General features: G+C 43.1%; 1 protein-coding gene across 2 annotated transcripts in view; it reads left to right on the top strand.

Moving 5' to 3' along the window:
• Atg2b (autophagy related 2B) overlaps positions 1-14924 on the top strand; it is a 68375-nt gene that overhangs the window by 2071 nt on the left and 51380 nt on the right. The window contains exons 2-5 of one of the 2 annotated variants that reach the window (XM_028764474.1): positions 6869-7031; positions 9337-9489; positions 10232-10334; positions 12495-12657. In XM_028764474.1, coding sequence (XP_028620307.1) covers positions 6869-7031; positions 9337-9489; positions 10232-10334; positions 12495-12657 — 582 coding nt within the window. Of the gene's footprint in view, positions 1-6868; positions 7032-9336; positions 9490-10231; positions 10335-12494; positions 12658-14924 lie in introns of those variants that run through there. The other variant, XM_028764475.1, reaches the window with a different exon arrangement.

Here is a 14924-nt window from a genome sequence, read left to right as displayed (position 1 = left end):
AGACACTTATAGAGATTCATCCATGCTAAAGGGGACTTAAGTGAATGACATTTCTAACATTTTAATTATTTAAAAAATTATTTTTCTGTAGCTTGATTTTTGTTACTTTGTGAGTTCTTTCTCTACCCTTTCAGCCCCCGAACACTAGATAAGAGAGAAAAAAGGAAAGAGAGGAAAGGAAAGAGTTCCCTGAAAACAGTCAGGAGTCAGAAAGGGGATGACATTATTGTGAGACTACTTCCTGCTGATTAGGGGCGTTGAGTTCCTTGGGACAAGTTTGATCTTCATTGTCAGGTTATATCTAATTTCTTTTTCTTTGCTCATAACTACTTAACCCAGACCAACCAACCAACAACAACCCTCCCACCTCTCAGGGACCTAGCATTTATATACTTTCTGCAAAGTCCCCAGCATTCCAAACGTCACACTGTTGCAGAAACTGTCTGCAGCTGGCAAAAATCACACCCCTGCTAGAGAACGAGGCAGGTCACAGTCAGCTGCTGTGGACAGTCTGAAGCAGCCCATATCCTTCACCCGGGATTAAAAGGAAAACAAATTCTTATAATACTTGTGTGTGTGTGTTTTAAAGAAATCACAGTTACAAAATTATGACTACGTTTCTCTCTCTCTCTCTCTCTCTCTCTCTCTCTTTCTCTCTCTCTCTGTGTGTGTGTGTAAGAGAGAGAGAAAGAGAGAGCATGAACATGTGTGAATGTGTGTGGGTATTTATGGAAGCTGGAAGAAGACATCAGATGCCCTGGAGCTGGAGTTATAGGTAGGTGTTGAGCTGCCTGTTATGGGTTGTTGGGAATTGAACTCAAATCCATTGCAAGAATAGCAAGGCCTCTTAACAGCTGAGCTGTCTTTTCAGGCCATCGTCTCAGTCCCTAACTCTGTTATACAGAGGAATTGGTTGGAATTGGCCACTAATGTAATCAGTTATTTTGTTAACTAATCGGAAGGTGGTGTGCCTTTTATGTCCAGTTGTGAAACCACATTTAAACTCAGTTCTTTCAGATTCTTTGGAACATTTTTAGGCAGATTGGGAGAGCTTTCCAATGTTTCAATTTTTTATAAACCTGTATAGTTAGTTAATGACTTTCCAGACTAGACTTTTTGTTGTTTTTACTTTTTGGGATAGGATCTTGCAAGGTAGCCCAGTATTGAACTCAAAATCCTCCTCTGTCTGCCCCTGGAGTTTTGGTGTCCATGTTTTCTTTCCTTTTTTTTTTTTTTGGTTTGTTTTGAGACAGGGTTTCTGTGTATAGTCCTGGCTGTCCTAGAACTCACTCTGTAGACCAGGCTGGCCTCGAACTCAGAAATCCACCTGCCTCTGCCTCCCAAGTGCTGGGATTAAAGGCGTGCGCCGCCACCACCGCCCGGCTGGTGTCTATGTTTTCAATAGAGATGGTTTTAACCACAAAATCATGGGCCAACAGAAATGTTTCCAAAAATAGCACAAATATCCTTTGAAAAGCAGTTATTGCCAGGCTGTCACAATTAGAACTCCTGCTTTCCATAGGTGGAAGCTGCTTATCTCTAAACCCTACTCACAAATACCTGGGAATAAGGAACCGAGGAAGCTGGGGAGTTACTGCCACTTTAGCACCATCCCACTATTTATAACGTCTGCTGGAGTACTTTCACCGGCTGAAGTGGGTGCTTAGCTGCTGGTCTCTGTGCCAGCATGGGATATGGCCTGAAAGTAGTTGAGTGTCCCTGTGCCTATTGAGTACTAGGACATATTTAAATCTGAAGGAGAAACATTTGCTACAGAATGTCTGAGTGTGTCCGCATATGCCTGTGAGTTAGTTACCTGTTGTTCTTTTGGACAGATACACTTCTGAGATGACAGACCCACACAGACTTGAAGTGCAGTTGAGACAGAGAGAAGGGTTTGGAATGGTGCGTCAGTAGGAATGGCCGCCTTGCAGTTTTATGAGCTGTTTCCTAGAAGTGGGCAAAAAAGGAAAAGGGGTTCTGTCCGGTGAGGGACACTTCGGGACTCCTTTTCGACTCCTGAAGACTAGGAATTGATTTTAATTCATTACTTACAGAATGAGGGAAGTTTAAAAAGTTTTTTTTTCCCTTTAAGTGCGCACACACATATGCAAGAACATGTCATAGCATGCCTGTGGAGATTAGAGGACAGCTTGCAGTTGGTTCTCTTCTTCTCCCTTGTATGTTTAGGGGCTCCAACTCAAGTCCAATGTTTGGGGCAGGAGCCTTTATGTGTCTGTTTTAGTTTGTAAATGGAGGTAGCGTGGCCTGCGAGACTGGCGAGGGCTGGATGGTATGATAGTGAAGTGCATAGTGACCCTTTCTCATGAGAACTTCTTTGTTAGGAAGATGGATAGCAATGAATTATTACCCTGGAGCCTTCTAATTTCACTTTAATAATTTTTTATTACTTTGGTACTTATATTTTATAGTTGTATGTGTGCTTGTAATGAAAACTGACTTCAGTTCAAGAAGCACTAATCTACAATTATTTCCCCAGTGCTAGAGTGTGTACTAGAGTGTGACTTTGTTTTCTCTGACTATCTGCATGAAACTCATTGGAGAGAACTGAAGACAGACTGGCCCTGAACAGGAGAGAATGTCTTCAGAGTGCTGCAGGAAGGCAGGTCCACTTGCGGGATAGTCACTCCAGTGACTGCACGGTCACCTCTCAGCCATTAAGTCTCATGGGAACACGCCTAAGGCGGAGTGAAGAGAAATTGTCTGAGTCAGTTTGACTGATCAGTTTGAGAATTTTCTCTTACTTGTGTAATAAGTTTAGAATTCTCATAGGAGAGAGTTTTGGAGTTTATCATTCAATGTATACAGGATTTTTGCCGAGTACAGAAAAGTGTATTTATAAATCTCATGTGCAGAGAAAGTGTACTGTAGCTTAGTGGGCCCAGTGTAAATTCTCAAACTATTGACTATATAGTTCAGAACTCTTTTCTTTTGATACTACCCTTTGATACTGTAATGCAGCCTTCAAACCACTGTATTTAGATGTTAACGTAGCCACAAAAATTTTGGGTAAATTTGTGTATACATAGAAAAGAGCTCCACCAAATCCAGTTTCTTACATGTTTTATGGATGTTGACAGATACCTGAGTATACTTGAAAATGCTTTGATGTATTTTAATTGTTCATATAAACAACAAAACTCGTATTCTCAGTGGAAAAAGTCAGGGAATGTGAAGCAATCATCCTTAAACTCAGTTGTCTGCAGACAGAAATAGGGCAGCCAGATTTTAAATTTAAATTATGGAAATACTATATAAACAATCATTTCTAAGCTTACTTTTTCTATTTTATATGGGGGACTTCATTTTTAGTGTCAGGAATCTATCTAAGTTAGGGTTTTTATTGCTGTGAAGAGACACCATGACTATGGCAATTTTTATAAAGGACAACATTTAATTGGCCGGCTTACAGTTTCAGAGGGTCAGTCCATTATCATCATGGCAGGAAGCATGGCAGCATCCAGGCAGCCGTGGTGCTGAAGAAGCAGAGGGTTCTACATCTTGATCTACACCTTGTTCTTAGGCAGCCAGGGGGAGACTACTACACTGGATGGAGCTTGAGCATAAATGACCTCAAAGCCCCACTTCCATTGTGACATACTTCCCTTAACAAGGCCACATCTCCTAAGGGTGCTGCTCCTTATGGCCAAGTGTTCAAACACATGAGTCTATAGGGACCATGCCTGTTCAAACCACCACAGCATCTAAAGCCATTCTTTTAAAATGACTATGAATATCAAGACTTAAAGTGATTTTTAACATAGAAAATGTAAAACATAGAAGAGGGAAATCTTACAGGACAGTTATTAGCAGCAGTGAAATAGAAAAGGCTATATCTGCTGTCTGCTTGTTGTAAAAGTAATTGTAGGTTTTTTTTGTTTTTGTTTTTGTTTTGAGACAGGGTGTCTCTATATACTCTGCCTGGCCTGGAACTCATTATGTAAATCAGGCCGACCTTGAACTCACAGATGTCTACCCGCTGTCTCCAAGTGCAGGGATTAAGGCATGTGGTGCCACACCTTGCTTTAGTTTCTTACTCTTTATGTGGCTGCTTATTTTATGCTGTGGTGATGATGCTAGGCAAAAACCAAACCCAATTCACTTTTTATCTGCGGTCAAAGCCCTTGTAAAGCCGCAATAGCTTGAAGTGTCAAGGCCTGGGAACCGATAGTGAAAACAGTGTGGTATTGGCTCAAGATGTGGTACACGTGAGACAGCCTTGAAGATGAGGAGCTCAGTAGCTGGCTTTCTACAGACGGTGTGAATAGTTAGTGTGGACCAGTCAGTGGCCATTCAGCATTTGGAACAAATGGGAAAGGTGAAAAGGTCACGAGGTGGTGTCATGAGCGGACTGAGAGCCCCGTTTTGTACTGTGATGGTGCCCAGCACTGGGGTCCTCCCCTGTTGTGCACAGCAGTGTACCATTTCTCCGTCCGCCTGTGTTGTGCTATGAAAATGAGTTGTATGTGACAACCAGTGAGAAGATGCTCTAGTGCACTCCCCAAAGCCAAACTTGCACCCAAAAATACCATGGTCACTGGTGTCTGGGCTTTCTGAGTCCTGACAAAACACATCTGAGATATGTGCTCAGCAGACCCATGAGATGCACCCAAAGCTGCAGTGCCTACAGCTGGCATTGGTCAACAGGAAGGACCCGGCCCTCTGTGGTAATAGCCACTCGCACATTGTACAAAACCAGTGTTCCAAAAGGTGAGCGCACTGGGCTCTGGCATGTTCCTTATCTACCAGCCTCACCGGACCTCTCACATCAACTGATGACCACTTCAAGGTTTTTTCAGCAACAAACCCCAGAGAGAATGCGTCTACAACTAGTAGGATTCAGGTGATACTCTCCAAGAATCCCTTAAATCCTGAGTCACGGACTAAAACAGTATCTATTTGTGTATATATGTGGCTTTTGCATATCATGTCACACATGTGGAGGTCAGAAGACAAGTCATCTCTCTCCTTCTACCAAATGGGTTCCCAGAAATCAAGCTCACTCCTGAGACTTGGTGGCAAGTGCATTAATGTGCTGAGCCATCTAGCCAGTCCTTCAAAGCACAGATTTTTTTATGCTATAGGAATAAACATTTCTTACTGGAAAAAGAAAATAAGTTGATTGTAATGGTTTCTCTTTTGACTAATAAAGATAGGTTTGGGCCTGTTTATAATGATTTAAAATCCCTGATCCAAAATGACAATCCCTCTAACAATCTCACTACATTTATTTATAGTCTCACTTATTCATTTGTGTATGTGCATGAGGGCGTGGATACGTGTGTGCATGTGTCTGTGTACATGAGTGTGCTGTGGCACGCATACAGAGATCAAAGTACAGTTTGTGGCAGTGAGATTTCTACTTGTCCCAGGGACCAAACTCAGATTGTCAGGCTTTATTTACCTCCTGACCCTTGGGTTCCTTTTCGTCAGCCCAGTAGAAGGGAAGGAGAGGAGGAGAGGGCTGAGGCTGAGTGAGAATGTTGGATTGTCCTGAGCTTCCAGGGTGCTCTCCGCAGTTGGACTGCAGCAACAGTGGGATTCGAGGATGGAGTGTGAGTGGTGACTAAGTAACACAGCTGCCCAGAATGGCTGCAGTGTGAAGGGTGGAGAAGCAAAGGCAGATGGTGACAGTTATATGAGCAACATGTCACAGAAGCCACGGGAAATTAGAATGTGAAAAAGTAGTGCAATTCTAGGGGCTAGATGAGATGAGAATTTAGAAAGTTGAGGTCTGGGAAGATAGCTCTGTTGGTAAAGAGCTTGCCCTGAGTGCATGAGGGCCTGAGGTTGGATATTCAGCACCTCGTGGGAAGCTGGGTACCATGACATCCCTGTGGAGCTGCAGACAAGTGTGTTCCTAGAGCCGCCAGGCCAGATAGTCCAGCACAATCACTGAAGTCTACATCCTGTGAGAGACCTTGTCGAACTGTGGAAAGTGACTGAGGACGATGGGGACACCTGACATTGACCTCTGTACTACACACACTCACAATGGGCACATCCATCTGTGTGTAGAACAGTGGGAACATAGCACAAACACTATGAGCATATCACCCCCCCCAAGAAATAATAATAATAAATAAATGTAAACTTACTCCTTTAAAAATTTAATAAGAAAATCATTCTTGTTGCTGGTTGTGTTGGCACACAGCTTTAATCCCAGCACTCAGGGGTCAGAGGCAAGTGGAACTTTGAGTTCAAGACCAGCCTGGTCTACAGAGCTAGTTCCAGGACAGCCAAGGCTACACAGAGAAACCCTATCTTAGAAAACAAAACAAAAATATTGTCGTTGCTTCTTAATCCCTTGAAAGTCTTTAGGGTTCAGACAGACCTGAGGAAAGCTTTTTTTTAGTCAGGGTTCTCTAGAGGTCAAGAACTGGTAGAATGACTCTGTTTGTGTATGGAAAGGGATTTACCAGAGTGGCTTACAGGCTGTGGCCCACTTAGTCCATCAATGGCTGTCTACTAACGGAAAGTCCAAGAATCCAGTAGTTGTTCAGTCCATGACGCTGCGTAGCTCAGCTGTTTTTAATAACACTAAGAAACCGACGAGCACAGGCATTTCACCTGTTTGTGAGCCCATGCACCCACATGCCTGGTCCTGGAGGTCAGAAGAGGGTTACAGAGGGTTGTGAGCCGTCAGGTAGGCGCTAGGAATCAAACCCAGGGTCCTGTGGAATGGCAGCCAGTGCTTTTAGCCACCGAGCCTTTTTCTTCAGCCCATTAATGTCTTAACATTTTCAGTGCTCAGCACCTCTGTGGGTATCCTCACACCACTGAAAAAGTTGGCATTCTGTGTTTCTATTTGTCTGATTTCAAAATGAACTTGGTTTTCTCTCTCTAGTGCCTCAATGAAATCCTGGAGTCAGCAGACGCACCGTTAGAAGTCACGGAAGGATTTATTCAGTCCATTTCCCTGTCAGTCCCATGGGGCTCCTTGCTGCAGGACAACTGTGCACTGGAAGTGAGAGGACTGGAGATGGTCTTCCGGCCTCGACCTCGAGTAGGTAGGTGTTTCCAGGCGCCCGGCAACCCAGCTGTAAGCAAGTGAGCACTGGATTGGCGACTTTGAACTGGGTCTGTGAGACCTTTCAGTTGATAGACTATGAGGATTTAGCACCATAGGATGTATGTGAGTATACCTATAGAACGGTTTCTCTCCTTAGTCATGCCCCAGAGCACTAATGTATAGATGACACGTGGTTATTTATTTCTAGTTATCTGAAGTGACTTCTCTTTTAAAGATTCAAAATATTGTGTTCCCAAATGAGAAAGACTGTTCACAGATTCACGGAGAAATGTTGGAAGGGCATAAGAGTTATTAGTTGTTTTTTTTAAAAATCAAAATAGAAATTTTTTGTTATTTTCAATTATGTGCATGTAGGGAGGGGCTTGGGTCTGTGTGCACATGACCTCTGTGGAGGTCAGAAGCATCAGATCCCCCTGGAACTAGAGTTAGTTAGAAGCAGTTGTGAGCTGCCTGATGTAGCTGCTGGGAACAGAGCTCAGGTCGTCTGTCAGAGTAGTATAGCTTCTTAACTCTATAGTTCATAGAACTATAGTGATTTATTTTAATGATGTATTTATTTTGAGGCAGTCTCATGGTGCAGCCCAGGCTGAACTAGAACTCACTCTGTAGCTCAGGCTGGACTTGAAACCATGATCTCCCTGCCTTATCACCCTCTTGAGTGTTGGAATTGTAGCAGTTTTCTACCACCTGGAAAACTCTGCTCTGTGTGTGTGTGTGTGTGCGTGCATGTGTGTGTGTGTGTCTGCACGCGCACATGAACGTTGAAGCCAGAGAACATCCTCTGGTATTGTTCCTAATACTCTGTTGACCTTATGTTCTTGAGACAGGGTTGATATAGTCTGTTCTCAGTTAGGCTGGCTAGCTGGCCAGAGGGTCCTGGGGATCTGCTTGTCCCTGTCCCTCGGTGCTACGATCACTATATTAGACTTTTTTATGACCAGATTTGGGCTTGAACTGAGGTCCTCATGCTTTAAAAGCAAGAACTTTATGGATGGGACTATCATCCTAGCTTCCTGATAATTTAATTTATAAGCACGTTGTGTCTAGCCAGGTGTGGTAACACAGATTTCTGATCCCTGCTCTCGAGAGGCTGAGGCAGAATGATTGCAGATTTGAAGCCAGCCTGAATCCATAGTAAGATCCTACCTCAAACAAAACAAACACCTCCAAACACCAGCAAGATGACCTGACCTTCTGTCGTATGACCATCATTTATCTTTATTGTTATTATTGTTATTATTACTATTATTCTGAGTCAGGACCCCCTGGCTGTCCTGGAGCTCACTATGTAACCAGGCTGGCCTTGTACTCACAGAGGTCCTCCTGCCTCTGCCTGCTTAGATCTGGGATTAAAGACCTGTGCCACCAGTCCTGGCTCTGATTCTATCTTTCAACCATGGTGGGCAAATACATCTCCCTTTGGAAAGTTGAGTCTTGAAGTATTTCCCCCTTTAAATTAGCCCATTAAAAAGGCGTTTAAGTTCCATTTTGGAAGGCAGCAGTTGCAGTAATGTGTCAGTTTGTTTTGAGCAATGTCAGAAGGTACGGATTTCCTCAGCAGGCAAGGTCTGGGAAGGGTTCTTTTGTCCATTCCCTCCGAGGACACTTTGGTTTCACCTGTGTTTACACTGATTCTGTAGCTACTGTCACCTAGTCCTTCTGCTGGACTCTTTCCTCCTGTAGATGGAAGAGTAGGCTTTCTTCAGTCTACAGAGTTTCTTGGTGACACCTCCATACTCATTCTTGTCCGCCATCTCTTACCTCTCCTAATGCAGATAAACTGTCTTAAGTGGATACTTATAGCTGACTTTCCCATCTTTATAGATGCTTAGCAAACCTCAGCTGGCAGGCCATGTGAGTCTGCCACCTGCTTTCGTTAGTCAGATCTTACTGAAACACAGCCATGCAGTTCGGGTTCCTGTCTATAGCTGCTTGAGCACTCTGAGAAAGAGCTGGGCAAGTGTGACAACACACAGCTCACAAAGCCAAGTAACTATCCACTGCCTGACCCTTTACCCAGGATGGTTGTCGGCTCTTGCTCTGTGGTGCTGAGCATGATACAGCTCAGTAAATACACATACTAAGTTTTTGTTGAGTGAATAAAAATTAAAATTTGATAACAATAAAATCTGAAATAAGAATATGTGTGATACTTAATGTCCTGTGTAATTTCTAGAACATTCTTACAGGTATCATCAGAATGTTGAAAATCTACCATAAATATAGTATTTTAAGAAAAAAGACCTTTGAGAGCTTATTTGGTTTATTTGCACTTTCTGTAGCCACTGGGTCTGAGCCTATGTACTGGTCAAGCTTCATGACCAGCAGTATGCAGTTGGCAAAGGAGTGTCTTAGCCAGAAGCTGACAGATGAGCAAGGAGAAGCATCCCAGCCTTTTGAAGGACTGGAGAAGTTTGCGGAAACCATCGAAACAGGTTTGCACTATGAGCATCTCCACAGCCCAGGTTTTATGTGGTGCTCTGGGGCCTCAGACCCATTCTGTTGTAGGGAGTTTTAAAAGAATTACTGTTCTCTGGGGCTGGAGAGATGGCTCAGTGGTCAAGAACATTGACTGTTCCTCCAGCACCCACATGGCATATTATAACTGCCTGTAACTCCAGTGTCAGAGGCTCTGACACTGTCACACAGACATACACGCAGGAAAACACCAATACACATGAAATAAAGAAATAGTTTTTAAAAAGAATTACTTCTTTCACTTGAGAACCAGGCTGTTTTAAACACTCCATTCAGTTCAGTTGTTCTGTGGTTCCTGGGCTCTCCTCGTTTAGTTTATTGTCTCTGGGGAGGACCAGGCTAGAGATCAGCCTTGTCCCTCGGGTCTGCTCTGATGAAACTTGTCCCGAGGGTCTGCTGTGAGGGAACTTGGGGATGTGCTTATGACCACAGTGTGTTTTCCATAGTACAGGCTCCAGTGCTTAAGGTGCTTAAAGGGAAACAAATCTGCGCTTTTTATTTTGTTATCAGACTAGCAGTGATGTCTTTCCTGAGAGTAGGTGGGGAAGTTGCAGTGATCAGCCCTTGCCTAGAGTGATGGCACCCAGCAGTGATGGGGAGGGAGGGCTGGGGAGGGCTGGGGTGGGCTGGGGTGGGCTGGGGTGGGGTCTTACTTGGTGTACACATGGTTTTCCATTGATACTTGCTTGTTTGCTCTAGTACTAAGAAGAGTGAAAGTCACTTTTATAGATACTGTTTTAAGAATTGAACATGTGCCAGAAAATTCCAAAACTGGAGCTGCACTTGAAATCCGAGTAGACAGGTAAGATGATTTTATGTCTGAAAACTCATGACCTCACTCTGACTCTGACATTACACTTGAGGACGCTGGAGGCTGAGGTGATGCTAAATGAATGTATTGCATAATTTCAGAGTACAGCATGCTGTTTGAGGTATTCCCCCCTCTTTTTTTAAAGTAATAGGGCTAAAAAATTAGCCATCTTTTATTAATTTTTTTCCTTTGTTGTTTGTTTGTTTTTTAAAGATTTACTTATTTTTATTTATATGAGTACACTGTTGCTGTCTTCAGACACACTAGAAGAGTACAACAGACCCCTTTACAGATGGTTGTGAGCCACCATGAGGTTGCTGGGAATTGAACTCAGGACCTTTGGAAGTGGTCAGTGCTCTTAACTGCTGAGCCATCTCCAGCCCCTGAGGTATCCTCTTATCCCATATGGAAACTGTAAGCCCCAGCAAGGGTGTAGTTATATCCAGGGCCGTGTGGAGCTTGCCTGAGCAGTTTTCTTAGTTGACTTGAGTGCTGCCGTGTTGACGCTCTTTTACAGGCTCTGTGCTTTGCACATGTGCACTGTAGTTAGGTTCATCTTGGTTACGTTAAAGACTTGACTTCGTGGTGCTTGGCTTAGGTACTGCTTTAGTGAAAGCGGATAATGGTGCTGTTTCTTTTGAGAGTTTTGTGAGGACTATTTTAAGGTTAAATATCCGATGATGATTTGCTTAAGTCAAACATGTTGCCTCTTACAGGAGTTCTGACAGTGTTGATTTGAAGTAGTAACTGTTCAACTGTGGCCATGTTATATGGCCTCCTCACATAAATGACATTCAGGGGCACTGGAGACATGGCTCACTGGCTGAGAGCATTTCCTGCTCTTCCAGAGGACCTGAGTTCAGATCCCAGCGCTCATGTTGACCAGTTCACAATGGCCTGTAACTCCAGATCCAGTGTTCTCTTCTGTCCTTGGGGGCACCTGCACATATGTGACATACACTCACACAGACACACATACCTTTACACATAAATGAAAAAAAATGCATATTTAATATTGAAGATGCATTGTATTTGAGGCTTTTACCAAGGTTTAAATAGATTTTTTGTGGTTTCACTCTTTAACAAAGATACACCTATGAGTAAAATAACTGTTGTTACAGCTCTTTGGAATTAGGTTGCATTACCTTAGGTGGTATAAGAAAACATTTACGTCCAATTAGAACCATGTTATCTAATCAAACTAGAGATTGCTAACACAAGAATTCAAGACAAAGTCATTCTTTGTTCTGACATGGAGACAAATGGGGTCTCACTTACCAAGAGAGTTTCATGAGGCTATGCTTGTAATAATCCTGGTACTGGGATAAGAGGGTGTTGGGGGGTTAGAGATAGCCTGGGCTACATAGCAGGACTCAGTTTTGTGAGGGAGATGGGATTGTTCCCCTTGGGTTAACCTTAGAAAGTTATAATTTTTTCCCCTGAAATTTAAGAGCCCCATAAAATTGTCTTTCTTAGATTTTAGGTCTCTCCCTTTATGAAAATGTTGCCTATTTAAATATTTAGTGCAGTGATACTGACATATGTTATAGACTTTAAAGTGTTCATTATAATAGTGAATTAATTTTCATATGTCCACATACTATATTGTAACACATGGTTATTCTCTCTTGTACTGTTTCCATTCTCGCTAATCCCTTTTCTTCTCAATTAAAGCTAATTCCTGGTGGTGGTACATGCCTTTAGTCCGAGCACTTGAGAGTCAGAGGCTGAGTGAGCTCTGAGTTCAAGCCTAATAATTCTGTCTCAAAAACAAACAAACTTCTTTGTTGTTGTTGTTTGTTTCTTTCTTTTTTCAAAGTTTCCTGTGTAACAGCCCTGGCTGTCCTGGAACTCACTTTGTAGACCAGGCTGGTCTTGAACTTGAAGATATCCAGCTGCCTTCAAGTGCTGGGATTAAAGGAATGTGTCACCATGCCTGATGAAACAAACTTTTGAGACAGAATTTTATGTAGGTCAGGCAGCTCTTGGACTCCTGCTCATCCTGCCTCAACCTCCCTGGTGCTGGGCTGCAAGCATTGTTATTATAGGCATAAGACAGGGGCACTAGCTGTGAAATTTCCCTTCTTCAAACAGTTGTTGCAAGTAGGTCCCCAGGAGTCTGTACACGTGTCCTCTTGTTGTGCCTTTCAGAACTGTGTACTGTGACGAGACCGCCGACGAGTCCTCAGGCTTCAATGTGCATCAGCCCACAGCCTTTGCTCATAAACTGCTGCAGCTCTCGGGAGTGTCTCTCTTCTGGGATGAGTTTTCTGCATCAGCAAAATCTTCCCCCGTGTGTTCAACTGCACCAGTGGTAAGAAAAATGAAGCATAATCCCCAGACCGTGTGTGTGTGTGTGTGTGTGTGTGTGTGTGTGTGTGATGGGAGGGTGCTCGGTCGGCAGAGGGCAAAGCCCTAGGTCCCATCACTAGCATTTGGGAGGCACAGTCAGGGCATCAGAGATTCAAGGGCATCCTTAGACGGGGAGTTCAAGGCCACCCTGAGCTGTATGTACATGAGACCCTGTCTTTTTTTTTTTTTTTTTTTTTTTTTAAGATTTACTTATTTTATATGTGTGAGTACACTGTAGCTGTCTTCAGACACACCAGAAGAGGGCCTCAGATCCCATTACAGATGGTTGTGAGCCACCATGTGGTTGCTGGGAATTGAACTCAGGACCTCTGGAAGAGCACTCAGTGCTCTTAACCACTGAGCCATCTCTCCAGCCTGAGACCCTATCTTAGACCAAACCAAAGCTCAACCTAACAAAACAACTAAAACAGATTCATGATTTTTAGAAGTTTTAAATAAAGGCTGTAAACTAGGTGTGGGTGTCAATAGACATTATTAATAATAATCTTGTCCCAGGGTCTCTTTTTTGTTGTTGTTGTTTTTGTTTTGTTTTTTTGTTTTTTCGAGACAGGGTTTCTCTGTGTAGCCCTGGCTGTCCTGGAACTCACTCTGTAGACCAGGCTGGCCTCAAACTCAGAAATCCACCTGCCTCTGCCTCCCAAGTGCTGGGATTAAAGGCCTGCGCCACCACTGCCTGGCTGGCCCAGGGTTTCTAACCCAGCCTTTGGTTATTGAGTTCCCGGATAAAACACACACATACACTGTCAGAAGCCATAATAGGACAAGCTAATAATTAGCAGTTGATCATCCTGAAATGCTTGCCTCGGATTATTATCTGCAACAAGTGTGCCACATTTAGCAGGGCTATGTTGGACATATTTTAGGAAAGATCCTGCTATTAATATGCTTTTCCTATTATTATTAAATATATATAACAATCACTAAGCAATAGCACTCCCCTTTGGAGCGGATCTCTGCAGACCCACGAAGATGTACTGTCTTGTAGTGTTGCTATATAGACAAATAGACGACTTCTTAATGATGATCCTATAAGAATTCCTAAAATTATATCAATGATTATTAATCTCTTTTATAGTGGGACTGCTATTAAGTCCCTTTCTGATAGTCAAAACTGCTATGAGAACTCTGCCAGTCTCCCAAGTGTCATCAGTTAACAGCACTTAGATAGTCTCTCTCTTGCTCAGAGCACATTCCAAGGTGGTTGTAAAACAATTAACCAAAAGTCACTAAAAGGGAACTCATGATTTATTATAGGTGCTAGGACAGAAGAAAAAATATTGCCTAGGTTTATTTATACAAAACTTCACTAATTTCTTAGTTATAGTTTTAAACCTTCGGTGAACCTGTGGAGCTAGACAGGTGATGGATGTTTAGCTAGATAGTTGCTCCTAATGGATGTGCATGTAAACATTCTCGATTGTAAACTTCTATTTCAATTTATGATTTGAATTTTGGTGTGAACTTGTGATGAACTTTGTAACATGTGATCAGGTACTCTGAATGATGTATAAGACAAAGGGACGTCCGTTAGCAACTCACTTTCTCTTCCTCACTTCACTTCACCTCTCTCCTTCTCCCTCTCCCTCTCCCTCTCTCTCTCTCTCTCTCTCTCTCTCTTCTTTTCCCTTCTTCCCTGCTTAGAATCTCTCTACTTAGAATTTTTCCTTTGTTAGAATTTTTTCCTTTTTCCACTTAGGACCTTCCCATTTTCCCCCTTAGATAGGAAACTAGCAATAAACTAAAATAAGTTCTTTAAGTGTCTTTTCTTCCTGCGACCTCAAACCAACAGACCTAAGTTAGAGCCTGGCAGCACCTACAGAGACAGATCAAAGGCATTTCTTAATTCTCTGCTGTCCCTGGGCGGAGGTGTTAGTGGCCAGAAACTGCAGTTTCTGGCCTCAGAGGATCAAACAGATAGCAGGTCAGCTACAGTAGCCTAGTAAGTAAACTTTAGTAATGTAGATAAGAAAGATTTTATTAAACAGCAACCCTAAATATCTCATAAGATATTACCCCAAATCTCGTAAGACCAAGTCTTACCCTCGCCGACGCTCTTCCAATTCCTGTCCCCCTTGGCTGCCTCAAGAAGAACCGACCGACCAGAGGAAAAGAAAGAAGATCACCTTCTCCCCCCACCAAGCCGGGTACAGCTCCCGGCAATACACACACACGCACACACCCATATACACACACCCGTATACACACACA

Source organism: Grammomys surdaster, unplaced genomic scaffold (genome assembly GCF_004785775.1).
Source record: "Grammomys surdaster isolate TR1022 unplaced genomic scaffold, NIH_TR_1.0 144, whole genome shotgun sequence".
NCBI lineage: Eukaryota > Metazoa > Chordata > Mammalia > Rodentia > Muridae > Grammomys > Grammomys surdaster.
The sequence above is the reverse complement of the archived record's forward strand: the minus strand, read 5'-3'. Positions and strand labels throughout refer to the sequence as shown.